This window comes from Neodiprion fabricii, chromosome 2 (assembly GCF_021155785.1).
Source record: "Neodiprion fabricii isolate iyNeoFabr1 chromosome 2, iyNeoFabr1.1, whole genome shotgun sequence".
NCBI classification, from domain to species: domain Eukaryota; kingdom Metazoa; phylum Arthropoda; class Insecta; order Hymenoptera; family Diprionidae; genus Neodiprion; species Neodiprion fabricii.
Window position 1 is genome coordinate 38,081,855 of NC_060240.1, and position 19,208 is coordinate 38,101,062.

General features: G+C 44.0%; 1 protein-coding gene across 4 annotated transcripts in view; it reads right to left on the reverse strand.

Annotated features, from left to right (window-relative positions):
* Positions 1–657: 657 nt before the first annotated feature.
* The window catches only part of LOC124175181 (voltage-dependent calcium channel gamma-5 subunit), a 77,192-nt gene continuing 58,641 nt past the window's right edge, over positions 658–19,208 (reverse strand). For 3 of the 4 annotated variants that reach the window (XM_046555170.1, XM_046555171.1, XM_046555169.1), the window contains 7 exons: positions 8,843–8,935; positions 4,723–4,866; positions 3,968–4,056; positions 3,579–3,734; positions 3,105–3,314; positions 2,871–3,037; positions 658–2,254 (listed from right to left, as the gene is read on the reverse strand). In XM_046555170.1, the coding sequence (XP_046411126.1) occupies positions 2,882–3,037; positions 3,105–3,314; positions 3,579–3,734; positions 3,968–4,056; positions 4,723–4,866; positions 8,843–8,935 (848 nt within the window). In that variant the 3' untranslated portion in view covers positions 658–2,254; positions 2,871–2,881. The remainder of the gene's footprint in view (positions 2,255–2,870; positions 3,038–3,104; positions 3,315–3,578; positions 3,735–3,967; positions 4,057–4,722; positions 4,867–8,842; positions 8,936–19,208) is intronic. The other variant, XM_046555172.1, reaches the window with a different exon arrangement.

A 19,208-nucleotide genomic window follows, 5' to 3' on the forward strand; every position in this document is an offset into this window, starting at 1 on the left:
GATCGCGTAGGATCTGAAAAAAACTGTTTAATGAAATATTCCGTGGTCTCATTTACAATCTGAAATATACCTGACGACGTATTTTTGAAATAATTTTTTCTGTTTTTTTTTCTTCCGTTTATCACTTCTTTAACTTCTCTCATTTCCTATTTTTCTCAAAGTTACACGATTCCCAAGAACTTTTTCACCTAAAGTCAAGTTATTCGAAAATAGTAACCAGTTTTATGTCAGCTGTATAACAACAACAATGACCTCAAACGATAATAAAATCTATTTCTACACGTAAATTATAATTTGTTTAGTGGAAAATCATTTATTTTTATATATAATATATAATAAACGTAATTCTATATTTATTAGTATACCGTTTACCTTGCATAACACACGCACATACATCCAAATAAAACTAAAATCAAATATAAAATACTATTTATAGGTAAATAAATATAGATTTAACGTTTTTTGCCGTCGCTTTTTAATGTTTAACACAACTTAGTTGTTCATAAAAAGACATTTATTGTAAATATATATTATATATATATATGTATATATAACATATATATGATTCTTAATAATAAGAAATAAACTATGCATAGAAACAAACGGGTGAAACTCAAAGTCTGATATGAATCCATTTTTATTCTCATTTTGTTCATTGTATAAATAACCATTTATTTTAACTGCGTTATTTCCTTCCAGGTAGAGGAAATTATGAAAATGAAAATCGATTCGACAGGGCTGCTTGCAAAATTAAGAACACGAAAATATAGCATAACGAGGAAAAACAATAACTGCACATGAATAATTATGCAAGCGGTTTGAAGAGTAAGTAATTTTCAGTGTGTAGTATCGCGCAGAACTTTTCTGACGTCCATCTTGATTAACAGCTGTCGATGTCATGCATTTATTTAAGTCTCTCTTTCGACTATATTATTTTAGAAATGATTAATTACGAATATTATAGTAACGACGTACGATATCGCTGTATAGACAAATTACCATATTTGAAGTATTTCGGTTCGTCTGCTTTTTTCTTTATTACCGGGTAAAATATACCCAGATCGCGGGAGAAACGGCGCGTAGCTTAAAACGATGAATCTTACTGATTTCAGAGCGAAAGCTTCGAGCCACTGGCTCCAATTTTTATGGCATCAATTAATCACCTCTTGTTATTTGTTGGCCTAGTCTCATCGTCCTGACAAGTATTCGAATAACAATAGCGTGAAACAGACGATAGTGATGATCCTCCAACGACTCTATCCATTACAATTTCATATTTCATACCGTGTGACATTTATGATTAAAGTTACGATTATTATTGATCATTGGCACGGATGTTTATAATTACACCTAGTAGATCCGCGATTATCGCGATCGTTTCATCTCATTGAAATTAACGTCCATTAACGCTACACCGCACTGAACACTTCCGTTCTTAGCGAAAACAATTTCTTTCAACTCTTAATATAAATCTTAAGCTAGTGATACAGTCCATTCATTTATCGAGTCCATTACCATCGAGCGATTACGTAACACTGTTGTTGAAAATTTAAAAATAATTATTGACATATCACTTTTAGAAACGGCGCTTATTTATTTATTCATTTATTTATTTATAAATCAGTTGAGTTCGATAGAATGTTCATTTGAGCGTTCAATTATGCGTATAACAATGATTGTAAGCTGAATATTTGGGCATATTCAGTTATCTTACGTAGGACAGAATCGATTATTTAATTTTCATTATTAATAATACTTTTTTTCCTATACCAACGTGAATATTTGACAGTTGACAGTTGGCAGTTGATCGGAATCTCAGTAGTGCGAACTAAATTATCTCAATATGCACATATATACATTCAAAATTTGCTTCAGGGTGTAATATTTATTCATCAAACTGTCGTAGTTACAAATGGAAGGGGAACAGGGGGGGGGGGGGGGGGTATGCCATTGCATAATTTCCAATTAATCTGCAATTTTCATCATTTCCCAAGAATGCAAAAAAACGTTTATGTACCTAGACATCGCAGCACAACTTTGTTAACTTCGAATTTTTTTCAGATTCTCCCCCACGTGACTTTGTCATATCGGGATTATTCACTTGTCCTTTAAAATACGATCGGTATCGTTGGACGTGTCGATGTTATCCGGGTCCTCGATTTCGTTCTCATCCTCGTCGTCGCCATCCTCCTCATCCTCATCCTCTTCGTCATCTTCGTCGTCCAATTGAAATTCTTGTACCAGTTTTGTGTACCTGAACAAACAAGAAGTCTAAGTATGCGATAAAATTTTTACACGAAATCGAAAAGTTTTAGAAGTAGAACATTGTCACGGTAATTTATAATTCGAAAAGCAGGAAACTATTTTCGCTACTCTTCTTCAAAGACGAGGTACCGCATCCGATCGATAAGTCGAATGACCGGCAAAGTAAATCTAATTTCTGGAAAAAATTTCATTTGTTACAGTAACTAAAAAAATTCATTAAAACAGGTATCGTTAAAAAAAACTGATTGAATATTGTTGGAATTACGAAAAACGAGGTACGCCTAAACATTTTCCGCTATCGTCGATCCTTTTTTGGTAATTGCAACGCAAAATCAGCTTGTTCGGTTTACCGTACTTTTTTAGTTAAACAAGGCTTTAACGTCAATTTATCGTTGCACAAGCGTTAAATTTTTGCAATAGTTGCATGAAAATCTAGTAACAGTGATCGTAATGAGAAAGCATAGTAACGGATACCAGACTTTCCGGTAACAGCTAGAAAACTCGTTTTCATTTTGTACCTAGAACTGTATTTTTCGATTGTGGTAAAAATTGAAACTAGTTAAGGACCGAACGGTAACCGGAACTAAAAATTTCTCTCAGTGTACCTGACGCTGTATCAGACGGGAGTCGTTCTTCTTATCGTATCCAAGCCCCATCCGCATTCCCTGATCGGAGGTGGCGGCGGAAGCGGCTCCTCAAGGTCAAACGTTACGAATTCGTGCTGAGCACTGGGGCTGTACTCTTCTTGAAGCACATCGGCGGTGGTGCTCACCTAGAAAATTGCGGGAAACGAATCGAAGGATGTTTGCTGATCAGAGTTAATCGGCGCTTCGTCTTACCGTTTGCGCCGTCAGATCCCGCGGGAATTGTCTAGGATATTCTATGTAGTCCAGACTTGGAGGCGGGGGTAGAAATTCGTCGAAATCAACGTCCACGGAGTCTCTGCCAAAGAAGTAACGCTTTTGATGCCTCTCGCATAGAAAGCTACCGTGGTTTTGGTGATTAACGTGATTCTGCTGGTGCATGTGGTGCTCCAGCTGATAGACTCCCTGCGGATTAGAGAAAATGGTTCTCCCCCATCTTTTTCTTCTTCGCAAATTGAGATCGTTTGCTATTATGCAAAGTGTTGGGACTTATAAACTGAATACGAAGACGGTTGCGTAGTTTTGTCGCATCATTATTCCATCGACTTACGACGCGTAGACACGATAACAAAGTAGAATAAAGTGTAAATTGACTCCCCCTTGATAACGATTGGGTGAAACTAATTGGTAGTTCGTTAAATAAAATTGCGCACTGAATGTTTTACGAACCCCATAATTTTTACGCCGGGAGTCTTTCCTGATCCATTCCTGCTGGTGCCAGGATATGTACAGAAATATCGCCGAGGTACCAGCAACTTCGGTCGTTATGAATCCGCTTACGTATAGTAAAAAGGAAAAGCCGTATCTGTACGTGAATTGCGGACCCTGAAAATGACGAGACGGAATTAAGTTAGAAGTAAAAATATCCCAGGGATTTCTCGTTTCCTCTGGTAAGAAAAATAGAATTTTTTTTTTTTTGTCCGCGTGACATTAATCCTACGCGTGTCTTTCAAAGTAGCGTAAAAGGAGAAAGAAGAAAATAAAATGAGAAGAATAAGTCTTCCACCACACTTTCGGTCGCAAATGGAAAAAGTTTTTTCGTATCTTTTATTGCTTACTTGAAACGACGATCTCGTTCTTAATTTACTCCCAACCTCCGCCTTGAATACCGATATGTACATCACCATGCCGACCAGCATCAGCAATCCTGAAAAAGAAAATACAAGATCTGATCGAAGGCGCACAATTTCATTCCAACTTGTCTCAGACTTTTTCAGTCTCTGCGTTTGATCAGCTACCTAGATTGTTACACGAGGTGTATAAAGACGCGGATTATTGTTCGGAGAGTATAAAACTACCGTGTGGAAGTAACGGGTTTCTCAAGCTTTTCCCAACCGTCGCGGGAACATCCGGCTAAAAAGAAACGTCGCGAATTGTTGTGTCGTGTTCCCGAGATTGCAACCCGGGCGAAATTCTCGTCGCGAGGTTACTGCATGAAGTTTCTTACGGAGTTTGGTGTAGAAAGTTTCTCAGATCGGTCGACTCCCACGTCCGGATGCGAGATATGCACTTCCTCGGCGTTTCCCGTACTTTTGCGGCTTTGAAAGCTTGTTGCAGGATGCGCTTTTGTAGCGGGACGCTGTGCGGCGCCGAAACTTCTTTGGAAATACTTTCCCTCGTTTTGGTTTGTTGTACGAGAGAAATTTCATTGTGTATTTGGGGCATCATCTCCTTCTAACGAACGTCGTCCTATTTCTTCGTCGTGTAAAAATTACCCTCCGCGTTAATGTTCGGCGGCGTTAAACAACGGGAGCCGGTTGCTGCACGGCACTGGATGAACGGGCGTAAAGAGTAACGTTGATTAAGCACTTACCGGAAACTATGAAAACCACGCCGGCGATAAAAACGCAGAGCCGGTGTTTTGGATGGGAAACGTGTGCAGCGAAATAGCAAACCTCTGCCGCTACCAGCAGGAGGGTCGCCGCTAAAAAAAACATCGTCGACTTGGTCACAGCGTCTGTAAAGAGCATTAAACAGACGTGGTACAATCACAGCATTACATAGAACAGGCGGATGCGAAGCGGCTTCGGGATATATCCAATAACAAACAACAACAATTGACAACCTCCATTAGCAGCCTTGCTGAATTCAACGAAAGCAAGCCACCTTTTTTACTAGCTGATCCAAGCTCGTATCGTTTGCCGTTATCATCGACCCGGTATGCGTCATACGTGTTTATACGTACACACATGCGAGTTATTATTTCACGATTCGCGAGGGACGAAAGCTGCCAGAGGTTGGTGAAAACTTCCATTGTTTTCGCAAATTGTTCTGCTCTTCAAACGCGCGTATTACGCGGGCCGTTGATCACCTGCACGTGAACCCGATGCTCGTGTGAATTCGAGTGCCATGCCTTTCATCGTTTGTCACGTTGAAGTAAACAGCAAAGAAATTCAACGAAATAATAAGGCGAACAAACAAAAAAGAAAAAAAATAAAATGAAAATTAGCGAATTGGGCAAATGAACAAAAATCTCGAAGGATCGCTAACGTGTCGTACATTTCCCGCCAAAAATATCTGCCGTAATATTACTCCTGAAGCTATTATTTATCGACACAATTGTTCGCTCATGGTTTTACTCAACCGTCTATATCTGTGGTATATGCTGCGCTCGCGGGCATGTGCACTTTTATTTGATCAAAATTTTAGCACAATAGTTCTGGCGTGCTTCTGCACAGCGCTGAACAATAGCTGCCATGCCAGTGGCGGGATCTATTTCAAAGTAGAATTATACATGACGGTGTATAATTATTACTCGTGACTGGACCCCGCATCGTTTAGATTAATACCAGTTGACAGTTACAAAACCCGGCATCGCTATCTGAATGGATAGAAAAAAGAAATGAGAATTTTCAAACAAGCTGAGTACGAATTGGAAAATTGAATTATTTTGAAAAGCTTTGTTTGTCCGAAGAGTGGATTGCTATGAACGTATGATTCACGGTAACGAAAAATAAGTATATATATAGATATTTTAAAACACCGCCACGGCGAGAGGAGCGAGAATTTTTGTTGCAACGGGTCAACGAGACGCCTGGAATAACTGGCGAGTTCTCGTTTCGCCGGAATTACGCGAAGCAGCATCCGTCGTTTTCCCATTTTCTCGAAGACGCGAGCGCTTGTGCCACAGGCGAAATAGCATTACCCTCGACTAGATCTTACAACATGTTTTATTCGGAATTACATTTTCGCCGGCGTCCCGCCGCCTCCGCCCAATCAATTATTAACACTGCTTGTCTCTCGTACGTGATCAGCAATTGTAACAATCGAAATTACTCGACGCTGCAAGCTCGGGTAAAAATTTCACGCCGGTCAAACCGTGGCGCGAAGTCCGCTGATTCCGATTCAGCGAAAATTCACAAGAGACTTTATTCCGATACAATTACACCTCGATCGTACGTGTACCTCCGGTAATTCGTCGCAATCGGTTCGATTCCGTCGATTACGAACTACGTATGTAGGTAGGTGAAATAATTTTAACCGAAACTTTCGCAAAATTTACCCCTAAAATTTGATCAATTAAACCTGCGCAAAATGTGTCGGAAAGTTCGTTAGAATCTTCGCAGGCTGCTGGTTCTACTCGCTCCTTCATTGCCGTATCCGTTTGCGCCTCTATACATTACACGCTCAAGCTATGCCATTATTGCATTATCCCTCGACTGAACCTGGCTGACAGGGCGTGAGGAAATTGTTTTACGAAGACTGACTTTCCTCGTGAACGATGTGCCGGTGAGATGACTTGTTTCAGCCTTGATAGGCGATATTTCGTGATCATTGTTACGCGTACTCCTACCGTTGATGTTTGAAAACCAATAGACAGTGACAAGACAATAGACAGCGTCTCGAGCGCTAATTACTGGCCTAAAACGTACTGATTCTTGTTAATTAGTAATTCAAACCATTTTCGCCGCTAATGAGGTTAACCAATTAGGAAGAACAGTCCAATTAATCTGGCAAATTTACACAATTTACCAGCGCCGAAAGGCCTGTGTAAATGACACACGGATAACGCAGGATGTAGTCGGTGGTGGGAGCGTCTAACTCGGAGATTCAACCCCTGCAGGGTACATAAAGCATTTCCGACCGTGAACATTGAAATGTATTGTTAAGCGCACCTACGACAACCACGCTGCTAAATTCAACCGGAAGTTCGCAAGCACCCCGCACCCCGAGAGGATATCCTTTACGGTACACGTCTAACCGCTTACTCAATTCAATTTTATCGCCAGCCTATACCGCGCATATTAATCGCAAATCTCGCCCCCGTACGTTATACGAATTGTTCGTCATCCCTTGCTGGTTGAACATATTTTTAAACCAGGAACTAGATCACGGAATAACTGATTCACTGGCAGGCGTTTGCTGGGGGTGGGGTTGAAGTTACGGATTTGAAAAGCTCCGAAAGCGCCTAATTTCGAATTATTTGCTGGCGAAACTTGAGGTGAAAAAATCTAACTTTTATGGAACGAGAAAGTTTCGAAATGCAAGATTGCAAAAATTCAAGTTACGGTGGAGCAAAGTTTCAAAAAGTAAGGTTCTGATAAAGCGAAATTCGGAAAAATAAAGTTTCGATCGGGTAAAATTCCGAAAGTTAAAATATACTCACACAGTATGGTTTGCTCAACGAATCGATGTAAAAAATCAGAAAAATCGTAAATCAGAATGATCGGGATTCCGAACGTGAAAATATGAAAAATCCAAAACAAATAATGATCAAAGTGGTGAAATTTCACCGAGCCAGAACTTTATAGAACTGAAAATGTTCGATCATTCGGAATTCCGATGTTTCAGATTTTTAAATTTTCTCATTCTGGCACTTATGGAACTGTAACTTGTCGGAGTTACGCCCTTCCGGCACTTTGCCCTTTCCGAACTTTGCACTATCGGAACTTTGACGTTTCGATTTCTTTACTTCAAGCTTCGCCATCAAAAAATTGAGACCTCAACGCTTTCGGAACTTTTCAAATTCGGAATTTCAACCGTGCCCCATTTGCTGCTTCTTCAAGGTAATGTAACAGATCAGCGATAGGGAGAAATTGTTTCTGTATATTCAACATAAAAAAGTTTTTGAAAAACTACGAACCCATGTGAAAATAGGGTTGAAAAGACGAAACCTGCTATCAAGAACATTTCGTAATCATTACGAAAAATTGGCTCGGAATTGGCGCTGAGCGAGGGGATTCGTGCGGTGTACAATCAATCCTGTTGTCATCCCTTCTCGAAGCCCTTGAAATACGCGGTGGTATCAGACGAATGGTAGTGGATGTTCGTTCTGGAGCCTTACAGCGGTGTTGCTCGGGGAAACAAACTCGGGTTACATCTCTGTTCCCCACATAATATCGGAATTATCGCGTGATATATTATCGAGGGGAAGTTGGATATACCGGGAGTGCGCCTCTCAGCCCCGAGTCACACCTGCGGCGTGACAAATTTAGTGCCGCTGCGCGAAGGACTTTTCCCTCGAAACCCGCAGAGAATCCGCGGGACTCGAACATCATCTCGAAATGTAATCCTCCATCCCCGTGATAAAAAGCTATCCGCAGTTTCGGATCGCTCCCCCAACATCGACTCCATACATACCCATTAAGTTGGACTGATCGAGAGTGCTCGCTGCGCGATCTTATTATACCACGCACGCGTGTATTCTTTCCTCTCGTCTCCTCCTCTTGCGCCTATCTTCGCGGTGCTTCTGCCATATTTACTTATAATTCACGCCTGGGGGGAGAAATTAAAGGACTCCCGCTCTCGCGAAGGGTGGCGGAGCTATTTCGAGCTGATGAAATTAGCGCACTAAACAGTTCACGGCAAAGTGCTAGCTGGTATCAGTAAGCGTCGGAGGGAAGCAAGAAAGTAAGAAAGGAAGGAAGGAAGGAAGCGCTGGAAGAGCCATGCACCAATGGTAGGTATACATACAACGTTGAAATTTCACTTACACGGTATGGCCATTGTCGAGTCGTTGGGATCTGGGCTGTACTCCTCGCTTGGAAAATAGTCGATGTTGAAGCACTCGTACTGCACGTGCGAAGCTAGAAACATAAGAATTTCACTCGTGATATTTGTCATCCTCAATAAGACCGCCGTTGTCAATAAGCTGATCCTTCTATATTTTTTCCCCAATTTTTGTCGCGTATTATCTTCTCGCGATTATTTTCCGTGCCAATGATGCGGCATCGTCCGCAGGTTTAATAACGACTCGGCGGCGTAGGATTGACAAAGTCTTCAAGCCCGTCAAATAAATGACCGTTTGACGTATATACCGCGTTATTAATGGATCTTTCAGGATTTTTTTCCTGCTACCTCTTTTTTCGCGAAAAATTCCTAAATTTGTCACACGAATCTCCCCTCGGTATCAACCGGAAGTCGAGGCCGGAGAGCCTGTCTTGGATTTCCATTTCTAGAGGGATACTGATGCGTGCTTCATTTTTTGCAACGCAAATATTTTTCAAACTTGTATACTCTACGCTGTGAACAAGTCTCTGTTTTTTTTTCTCTCTCGGCATTTCTATACCGAGCCACGTTTACACTCGCGTTAGAACATTTTTGAAGGCGTGATTCAAAATAATTTTTCAATATCCGAAAACTGTTCCTAACGAATTTCAAAACAATGAAAATACACTAAATGCGAACGAAACTTTATCTTCGTGCATTCACTGCGGGATAAGAATCGAAGTACATCCGCTTTAAAAGAGAGCTCCTTTGAGAGAACGAATTCCTCTGAAAATCCCTGGAAAAATCCAATTTCAAACTCGCCCAGGTTTAGAGAATCGTTGATTGGAAGATATAAGGGCAGGTTTCTCGGAATGTTGGACCGCTGTGAAAAGCTAAGGAAGTCAGGGTTGCGTTTAAGTAAACTGAACGGCCAGTAAAGTCAACTTATAGTTTGTGGCAAACACGAGGTTGGGTCTCAATTTTCTTCCCGGAGTTTCAATCGTGCAATTGCAGCAGCAGCAGAGCAGCAGCAGCGGCAGCAGTCGTTGGAGTTTCATTAAAGTACAAAGCCGACTGGCTGATGGAATTTAATTGAAAATCTCGATGGAAACTTTCCGGGAATGGCCAATGGCTCAAAGTGCCCAGCTGCATCCCGCGATTAACCGTCGTTGAAACACCACTGGAGAACCGTTTTCTTGCGTTAGTTGAAAGCTGGCCTTTCAGTTTGGCCTCGACTGGGCAAGCTCTACGCGCTTATCCGACCGCGAGACGAAGGCGGTATAAGTACCATAAAACAGGATCAAAAATCGCTTACCGTGAATCGAGTAGATCCCAGCTGATAATCAAATAAAATTCTCGGCGCGCGGATCTTGCTTCGGAAACCTTTTACGCCCCATAATGTCGAGGTGTGTCCGGGGCCACTGTTTACGATATAAAGCTCAGGCCATATCCCCCGACCATCGATGGTCGATTAGTGCAATCCCGAAGTTCACTCGGGCTGAATTTCAATTGACTTTGGCAAAGACCGACACCCCGAAAAAGACCAAGGCGACGTTTCTTTCGCATAAAAAGGTAATAGGAGTAAGGAGTAGCCGACATTTTCCCTCCTACACGTGTATCTGCGGTGAGAAAAGACGCGAAGAATTGCGAATCGGTCCTGACAGGATGACGTACGAGACGCGCACTTCCGCCATTTGATACGCGCACAGTAAATCGAGTGGAACTATTGGGTACCATTCATTTGTCCTTATATTTTCCACCTCGAACTTTGGGCGATAAAAACACAAACATCTGAGTTTTTTACAAGAAAACTAAAGTGTCGGGGGTGTGAGAATACCAGCGTGGCGGCACATGACCAGAGTTTTAACGCTGAAGCATGATTGTCGCTTAATGGGGAGACGCTGATCTCGCTCCCGAGAATGTTTTCCCTCCTCGTCACTCATTCTCTCCGTTTCACTTCATGTCCCGAGGAGATCTTCCTGGACGGAGATTAAGCGGGCGTCGAGGACCCTTCAGGATGCAACGTGATGAGTTCGAGTCGCGAGGGGGTCGGGGTGTTTCCTTCGCTTTATAATTAACCCCGTATCAAATGGCACTAGGGCCGGACAATGTCTGGTCCGCCTGGTGCACGGGACGCTAAGCCATAACTTTTCATTGGGATGTCAGTCACGGACTCTCGAGTAACGACGGAGCTAAATCGACGAGCTCATAGGGCCGTGGGCCGAAAGCCACGATAAACACCGCGGGGCCCGTGGACAAAAGACCGTTCATTTGAATTCATTTTTTTTCGTGGTTGGGTTTTTCAATCTCTTTTTCTTTCTGTCGTATTAACGCCTCGTTCCTCGCCCCCTCTCGTCAACGCGCGGTTAACGCGTTTCATTATCGCACAACGGGACAGGATTGCAAAGTATAACACCCGAACGGATGTTCCGAGGTCAAGTATAACAATTTAAGTGTTCAGTGTTCGAAGTGAATCCGACTGGGTGCAATTTTTATCCGCAACTCGGTTCAGAACTGTGTTTTATAATACATCACCAATCACGAAAGAGATCTCGAACTCTGCCGTTTCTTTTATGATCCGTTCACCTGGATCCGACGCTTCGTTTCGATCGGCGTTAGTCGTTCAGCTAGGAATAAACGCGAAGGTGATCGTAAACGGAATGGGAGAAATCTATTTTCGAATTTGTTACCATGGTAACAACGGTAAGATTGGCAATAAAGTTGGAACGCGGTGGTCCCTAACCCCGTTCCCTTTCCAGGCTGCAGCGACGCCGCCCCCTCAACCCTTGTAATAAAAACAAGCGCGTAAACGGGCCGACGGGAGGCCGATAATTTGAAATGTTGGAAATTCTAACCGTTGACAAATGTCCCCCGGGGGGTGTTCGACGAGGACTTTGAGTGGCGGTGAATGTCGCGCGCTGGTGAAGAACCGGGGGTGCAACCGACGCCTAGCAGCGAACGAGCGAGCGAGTCGGTCGGGAGGGTGGGAATCCATTCAGAGAAGGCCAAATATTCCAACGGCACTGTGAACATTGCGCTTCGCGACGGAGCAAGGCGTTGTGAAGGGAGATTGGAATAGGGCGGAGCAGGAAATGACGTCATTAATATAGGCGGAATGATTTATCAGGGTGAAGATGAGGGAAGAAAAGCTGTTTGTATTCAAATGTGCCTCGGGCCACTTTTACCGACCGCGCTCCGAGCTGTACCAACACCAACCTTTTTTATTACCCTTCTTCGGAATCAATCATGCTCCTGCATTATTCTCGTGCGTTTCAGAGTCACGTTCCTCCTCGATACTCCGACGTACCAACTGATTAGGAACATTCTCCTGCGGGAATTCCACCCCGATAGATTCATCAGTACCAAAACTCTACACTCATGTTCGGTAATCGGGCCTACAACATAATAGACTCGGGGACCTCGCAATAGTTTCGTCATCAATCTTCCCCTGCGGTCTCGGTATCGCTTCTGATACTCGGATGCTGTATACCTAGAGACGGGGAAAAAATTTCATGTAATTATACCAAACGGGTAGACTGTATAAGTTTGCTCTTCAGCGAAGTTCTCGCTCCTCTCAACGTACGGCGCGAGAATTCCTCGTCGTCGAAATTTTCTCGATGGATTATTAATTACTCTCAAAGAACGTCGCGAGTGTATAATTTTCTCGCCTCGTTCGGATAGGCTGAATCTAACTTCTGCCGAAGATTCGGAAATTTCGAGGTTTTCCGACATTGCGCGAAAACGAAGTTACGCCGCTGCGCCATTTTCTTGGAAATATGACAACTCCGGTCCTTGTCGCATTTGTCAACGGGATCGGCTCAGACCATTCTCGTTTCAGAGTTCGTTCGACGTCGTGTTCGTATACTCGTACAATGCTTAGCCGTCCCTTTCTCTTCGCCGGGAAACACTTCATCCCTCGAGGACTTACTCGAAAACTTGGGGATTATGGATAAGCTTTATAGTGATTCCGACAACTGGATCCAGCTCCTATACGTACACCGAGGATACCGACTGTATAGAAAACGCAATTCTGCATTTGTTTTCAAAAGTTTATCTAGGCGTTCCGGTTTTACCGGTGCAGAAACAGGGTTATCCGTATCTGTTTTCTCTCCGGCAAACGACGCTCCTGCATTCACGTATGTACGTTATACGTGATGTACATATACGTATATACTCACCCTCTCTGTCGGGTTGGCGTGAGTGGAGTACTCATGGATCGAAGAGGGTGCTCGCTTCCTAGTACTCTCGGCATTGTATTCCTTTTACGGTTTATACCACTCAGAGTTGATATACTGTATATCTGCCGTATGTATGTTGTACATTATATCCGTACGGGACGTATCTTTGAGCTACTATAACCTGCAGCTAGGTAGATTATACTCGGCGACATGGGGGTGATGCAGTTTCGCAGTTCTTCAGAGCGGACTGCGCGGATTTAGGATTAGTATTCCGGATTTCATCAATATCGTGATCTGCGCGACCAAGTGAAATCCGCCCAGCTCAACTTCATTTGAATTTAGATTCGAGACTCCGGAAGTAAGAACGGCGAGAAGCGTTGGACGGTAGTCTTGAAGTCACCTAGGATTCGTAGGTATTCGTGCATTCGTATTATCACATCGAATATTTTAGAAACGTTACGACGGAGGAAGCAGCATTAACCGATATTTCATTCCAAAAAGGGACTCGAAATTCATTACCAAAATGTGTACGAGCAATCAGAACTTTGCATTGAATCCAACGAACGAATTTGAGCGTTTGTATTTTTGAAGCTATTCTAACGTACGCATTAATAATAAACCCGACGGCGAGACGGCAGTGAGCTATAATGGAATACGTTGCGAAGTTCTGCGGATTTGGAAACAATCATCGACAGATGAAACGAGTGCGAAAGTTCTGCAGGATGGTTTTTTGCCGCCTATTGTAAGAGTGTTATTTGGCGCTGATCCAGGATTATGTCTCTCACGTTGCGGGAGTCTGATGTCTTCCATTTTTCCCTCCCCTTTGGCCTCGCCTTCGGAGAAACCAGCCACCCTTGGATCGAAATCCTAACTCGTGGTATGTATGTAGGTTAATACATCCATTCGAAAGGCGTTGCGTTGCTCGCCATCAGCCTTTACTACACCCTGCATATCCACAAACCAAGCTGGGCATGTATACAGATGATAATTAAACCCGCCCCCTAATGTTGATCGTTGAATATCGCGTTCAGTTATCTGATTTTCCCATCCTCGAGTGGAAGGGTGGGATTCTCTCTGCAGTTGACTGCATTCTATGGTACAGGCACCTTGTATTCAGGCAACGATAATCGGCTGTAACCCTTACAATCTGAGTTAACGTAGCATGGCTTAATCCTTAAACCGAATCTGAGCTCAGTCAGTCGAGGGTTTTATTCACTTGGTTTAACTTATTGACGCGTGATTACTGCACCGTTCCAATACATCTCATATCGACTATGATTCACGTAACACACTTACCGACAGAACCTCAACGTTGTCTAGTTTTCCTCTTTACGTCTCGCGATCGTTTTCAGCGAAGTAACAAAATCCCTGTTCTCCTTCAAAGATCTGCGTGTACTTGAGAATAACATCAAACTTTTGCAATTTCCGTTGAAATCACCGTTCAGCGTGCATCTCGTGGAATGGATGTCAGCACGAAATGTAACACCGCGGCACCGGCTTAAAACGCGCGTCGGTATCAAACCGAAGCTTTTCCAACAATGTGTAGAACCTTTACGTCGAGTCCCCGTAACACAAGTCGTAGCCCAGGGAAATACCGAGCACCCTGGGTGTCCACCATAAGGGGAGATGGTATAGGGCTGTTAACGAAATTGGCTCTCACTCCCAGTTCAGTGCGGACTAAGTGACAGAACACGGTCTGACGGAGGGATTGATTAAGTGACCGCGGAGGATGGCGGTAATGAAACCCAGGATATACCATACTGCGAGGTGATGACGAGTTTTGCCAGGCAAATGCGATCTGTCACAGTCGGGGTGACGAATACCGTTTGCTTGGAAAAAGTCTTGACAAGGAAACAGAGAACGGAAGGGAGAAGCTCCGATAGTAAAAGGAGTTAGAGGCGAAGTGGCCCCGATGGAAATTGGGTCACGACTCGAATCTCGTTCCCGGTCTGAAGGGATCCTCTATTTCCATTCCCCCGTTTCCCCTTCCTTCGTGCAGTTCGCTTTTCCTATCCTCTTACGCAATTAGTTGCCCCTTTTCATGTTAAAATTCTACGACCGCGGACCGCTAAGGGAACGATTTGAACCAACCGCGGTTTTAGAATCGGGTCGCGTTTTCCGCGCTTCGGGATAGTTTATTTTTAACCCCCCTCTGCACAGTCAGTTTCACTCCGTTTTCCAGTCCGCGCTCCTGCAGCGAGACGCCTAGGCTGAAGAAACAAATAATCCAATTGAACGTAAACGTAGCCTCGGTGCGCTACCGCAGTTAACCGTAATTGTGCTTTCCAGCCACGCCCCTGATGAAATCAGCTTATTCCTTTACGTCACTTTCAACCTTCGTTGTTTCTTTTTCCCTTTTACTTTTACCGCTGGATCACCTTACGAGGAGGAGGAGAAGGAGGAGAAAAAAAAGAAACACAGTGACAAAAAAGGGGCTCCTGAAAAGCTGATGGGAGATCGTCTACGGTATTTCGGTATTCAAGGCGGCCAGTCGCGATTCGTCACAGCTCGAGTCCCTATCTTTGTTTCATTGTCACCCCACTCACACATTAGCCATAAGTCTGCCTTGCCTCCCTCGGTGACCCGAGCTCGGTTCTTCTTCGGTGAAACTTTATCTGTTATTCTGTCCCTCGCGTGAGTGGGTGGGTGGACCTCTTTGCACATACATATAATACGTGTGACAAATGCTGCCAGAAGGAATCCAGTGCAAGGGTATTCGAATGACTAACAGCGAATGACGAAGGGAGCTGCCAGCCATACGCAGAATGGTTTCTGATATCGAATACCAGGCGGGAAGGAACATTGAGCCATTGTCACACAGGCCGAGTCAATCTCGCGGGAAATTGAGTCTGCGAGCGTACGGATGGATGAATGATTCCGCCAATGAGCAGGCGGGAAAATTCTATTTTCCACTAAATTTAGTCCGAGTCTCGCAACGGTGACCGAAGCCGGATGCTTCGTCATCTGAGAGTCGCAGAAGGGCAGGAAAAATTTAACTCTGGCACTGTTTGCGTCCGACACTGACGAGGGGAATCTGTCACACGCTCTCATCTTCGGAACTCCAGTAACTCTTCGGCGCTCCTTCCACTGCGGAAACCTTCTTGCCGGTGAAGAACTAGCGAAGAACAACTCGCCGGGGTTGAGCTGAGGGTGGAGGTGGAGGTGGAGGTGGAGGCTGGCACGTTTCCCTTTAATTGTCTCACGTTTACCTCCGCGACTGACTTGAATAGTAATAACCAGACCAAACCCATCTAACATCCGGACGGTACGAAAAGGGAGCCGACCGATCCGCCTTCCCGATTGTAACTGATGTAGATTAGTTGCCGCTACTGCTAATTGGGATCAACTTTCCGCGGCGTAAGTAATCCCCGAACCATCGAGCCGCGGGAAGCAAAATTAATTTGCTCATGTCGACTGATAGATGCGCGAAAGCACAGAGACCAAGAATAGATCAAGGGACTTGAAGAGGAGCGTGGCAGGAAAGAAACGAGAACCTTTGGATTCGAAGACCACCCGTTCACCGATTTCGCTGACGGTACCGCTCCATGGATAATCATTCCCAACGGGTAGTCTACGCTCATATTTTGTCGCAATGTACACGCGGATCGAGCGACGGCAGCTGGGGAATTTAAAGACGGATAAGAATATCCACAGCGGTACCAGAGAGCGCATTTCCTGCTCTCGTTATTTCACCGCTTTTCAATTCCAATCTCAGAACCCAACGGCTTTCGGGTCGATGCTGAAAAGCTAGCTTCCGGGCTGATGCGCAGTGGCGTTATATTCTCAATTCGATCAAATTATCCACTAATTGGAGTTGCTCTTTTCAATCATGGAGATAGCTGTGCGGAGAGTCCGAGTTCCTTTTGTTCCTCAAGGGTGGGTGCCTTTTAACGCGAAATCGTCGGAGCTACAGAGCGTCCGGAAAACTCTCGATTCTTCCGCTTTAATCCGAACTGGGAATCGGAACGAATCGGTCTTCTTGTAATCGCATTATTCCCGAGGTTCAATTGTAATCAGTATTCGTTTGACAGCTTGGGTCGCGGGTCTGTCGCGATCGGTTTGAAAAACAATGTAACAACGTCGGTGACGTCGGACGGCGAGAATCTGGTTAGAATTTAATTAAACTCCAGGCTGATTTTATCGCCACGCAAAAACGTGTAACATTGGGTCGTTTAATTGGCCAGATTATACCGGGAATCGTGGCCGACTCGTCCCCTTATTCCAGAAGCGTGTCTCGTTTCCGATCATTTTCCCCTCCCCTCGATCCTCGCCAATAATGCGCTTTTTCTGCGGATCGTGAAGACCAGATGCAATCCGATTAACACTTCGGCTGTTTGATTTCTCCTCGCGGTAATTGGCGAATTGGCAAATTGACCAATGCGGCTCAATTGTTGAGCCTACCGGAAGCGGAGTATTCGATGAAAGTACGCGAGTGTTGGCTTGTTTGCAGATACGTTGCAGCTATTGATTGCGTAATTCCTCCCCGGGGAGAACCGCAAACCGTTGGAGTTCGCGCCGCGTGTTTCCGTCAAACGGTGAAAGCCGAGCTTTCGATGCTGCATTGACTTGTCTGAATGCAGAGAAGCGCTTGGTGCATTTCCGGCGCCGCCTTCGCGTCACTTCGTAGGTACTTCATTCCGTCGAGACTCTTCTCTCTTCTCGCCAGTTTGTTTCCTTCATCCTTTCCACTCGCCTTGTCGTAATAAACCTACCGACCTTTGCTCCCCGCGGCTCAAAGTCTAGAATTCTCTTTTGGTAAAAGTTTTCGGAAAAGCAGTTGCCATGCGACTAGAAAGTTTAACCTTTCAAAGTTTTCCGCGCCTCCATCAAACTCTTTCACGCAAATTTAACTTATCTATCTTCTTTCGGCTCGTAGACGCAAAGTGCCAGCCGAATATATACAGGCCATCGAATTTCCATCATTGAATTCCAAGCCTTGTCGCGGATGGTGGAAAATGAAAAAAAAAAAATGTACAATCGATACTCGAGTGAGCGAGACGCAGAGATTCTGCATCCTTGTTCAACTTTCAGAGAGAATCTCTTCGCGTCGTTTTTATATATTGAGTCGCTATAATTTCTAATTACTTTAATATCTCAAGTTGAGAGAATAAGGCATAAAGATTCCTCATTACAAACTTTCCCGTTTGCCGCGGATACAAACTTTTCATTATATAGGCAAGGGGCGTTTGAGAGAGGAAATTTTTTCTCAACTTTCTCCTACACCTTCTCTGTACTTGTTGTTTTGTTTTTCTTTTTTCTTTCTTTTTCTTCATCTAGTCTTTTTTTTTTTTTTGTTTGCGTTTTTTGTAACGTTGCTCTCTCCCTCCGTTTTCTCTTTGAAGTCAAGCTCGACCTGCTGTTTTAGCGCGAGACTGTGCAGGAAAAACACGTGGTAGAAACGGTAAATTGCAAATTTAGTACTCCGGGTTATCAAGAACGAATGCGGACTTCTCGTTTCCCTTGATTCAAGAGTTCAGTCTTGGAGAAGTTTCGAAGTTCGGGTGTGGTCGCTGAATCATTTCGCTTCTTTGCTATTCGTTGCGAAGCTAGGCCGCTGTACGTATAAACGCGGGGTGAAAATGTGACAGAATTTGAATAAATACGACATTTATTTCAACCCGGCTTCATTAAGAGAGAAAAAAATTCAATTTACGCCAGAAGGGTTGCTACGCCTGCTGCTGCTGCTGCTGCGAGGTGCGGTCGGTGTTTGAGCTGGGTACGAAACAGCGCTGCTGTGAGGGATGATGTACTGCACCGAGAAGTAAAAGGGCGAGCTCGTGAGTGGGGGAATTTGAGTGAAACAGCGAGTGAAGAGAGGTAGCCAAACTTTGGTTTTATGAGAGGACTGAGGGTTCAACCCTGCAGGGTCTCGCTCCGCGGGTGATATTCTTATAAGCAAATTAAGGGCTCGCGATTTTATATTAAGTCGCGATTCCGGGTGCCCTCATTTGGCTTTTTGAATTTTGGCGAAGGCCGACTTTCAGAGATGTAAACGGCGCTTGAAGACCCTCTTTGAAATGTTCGGCCAAGCGATGAGATTTCATAAACGATGATAAATCGCGGGAAAACTTGCTCGAACAGGTGAAAAGTATCTTCTTTTTTTTTTTTTTGTTTCCTTTATCCATCTCTCTCCCGGAGCTTACGAAAAGAATCCCATTGTTTAAAAATGACCGGTATATGTGCACGAAAGAGT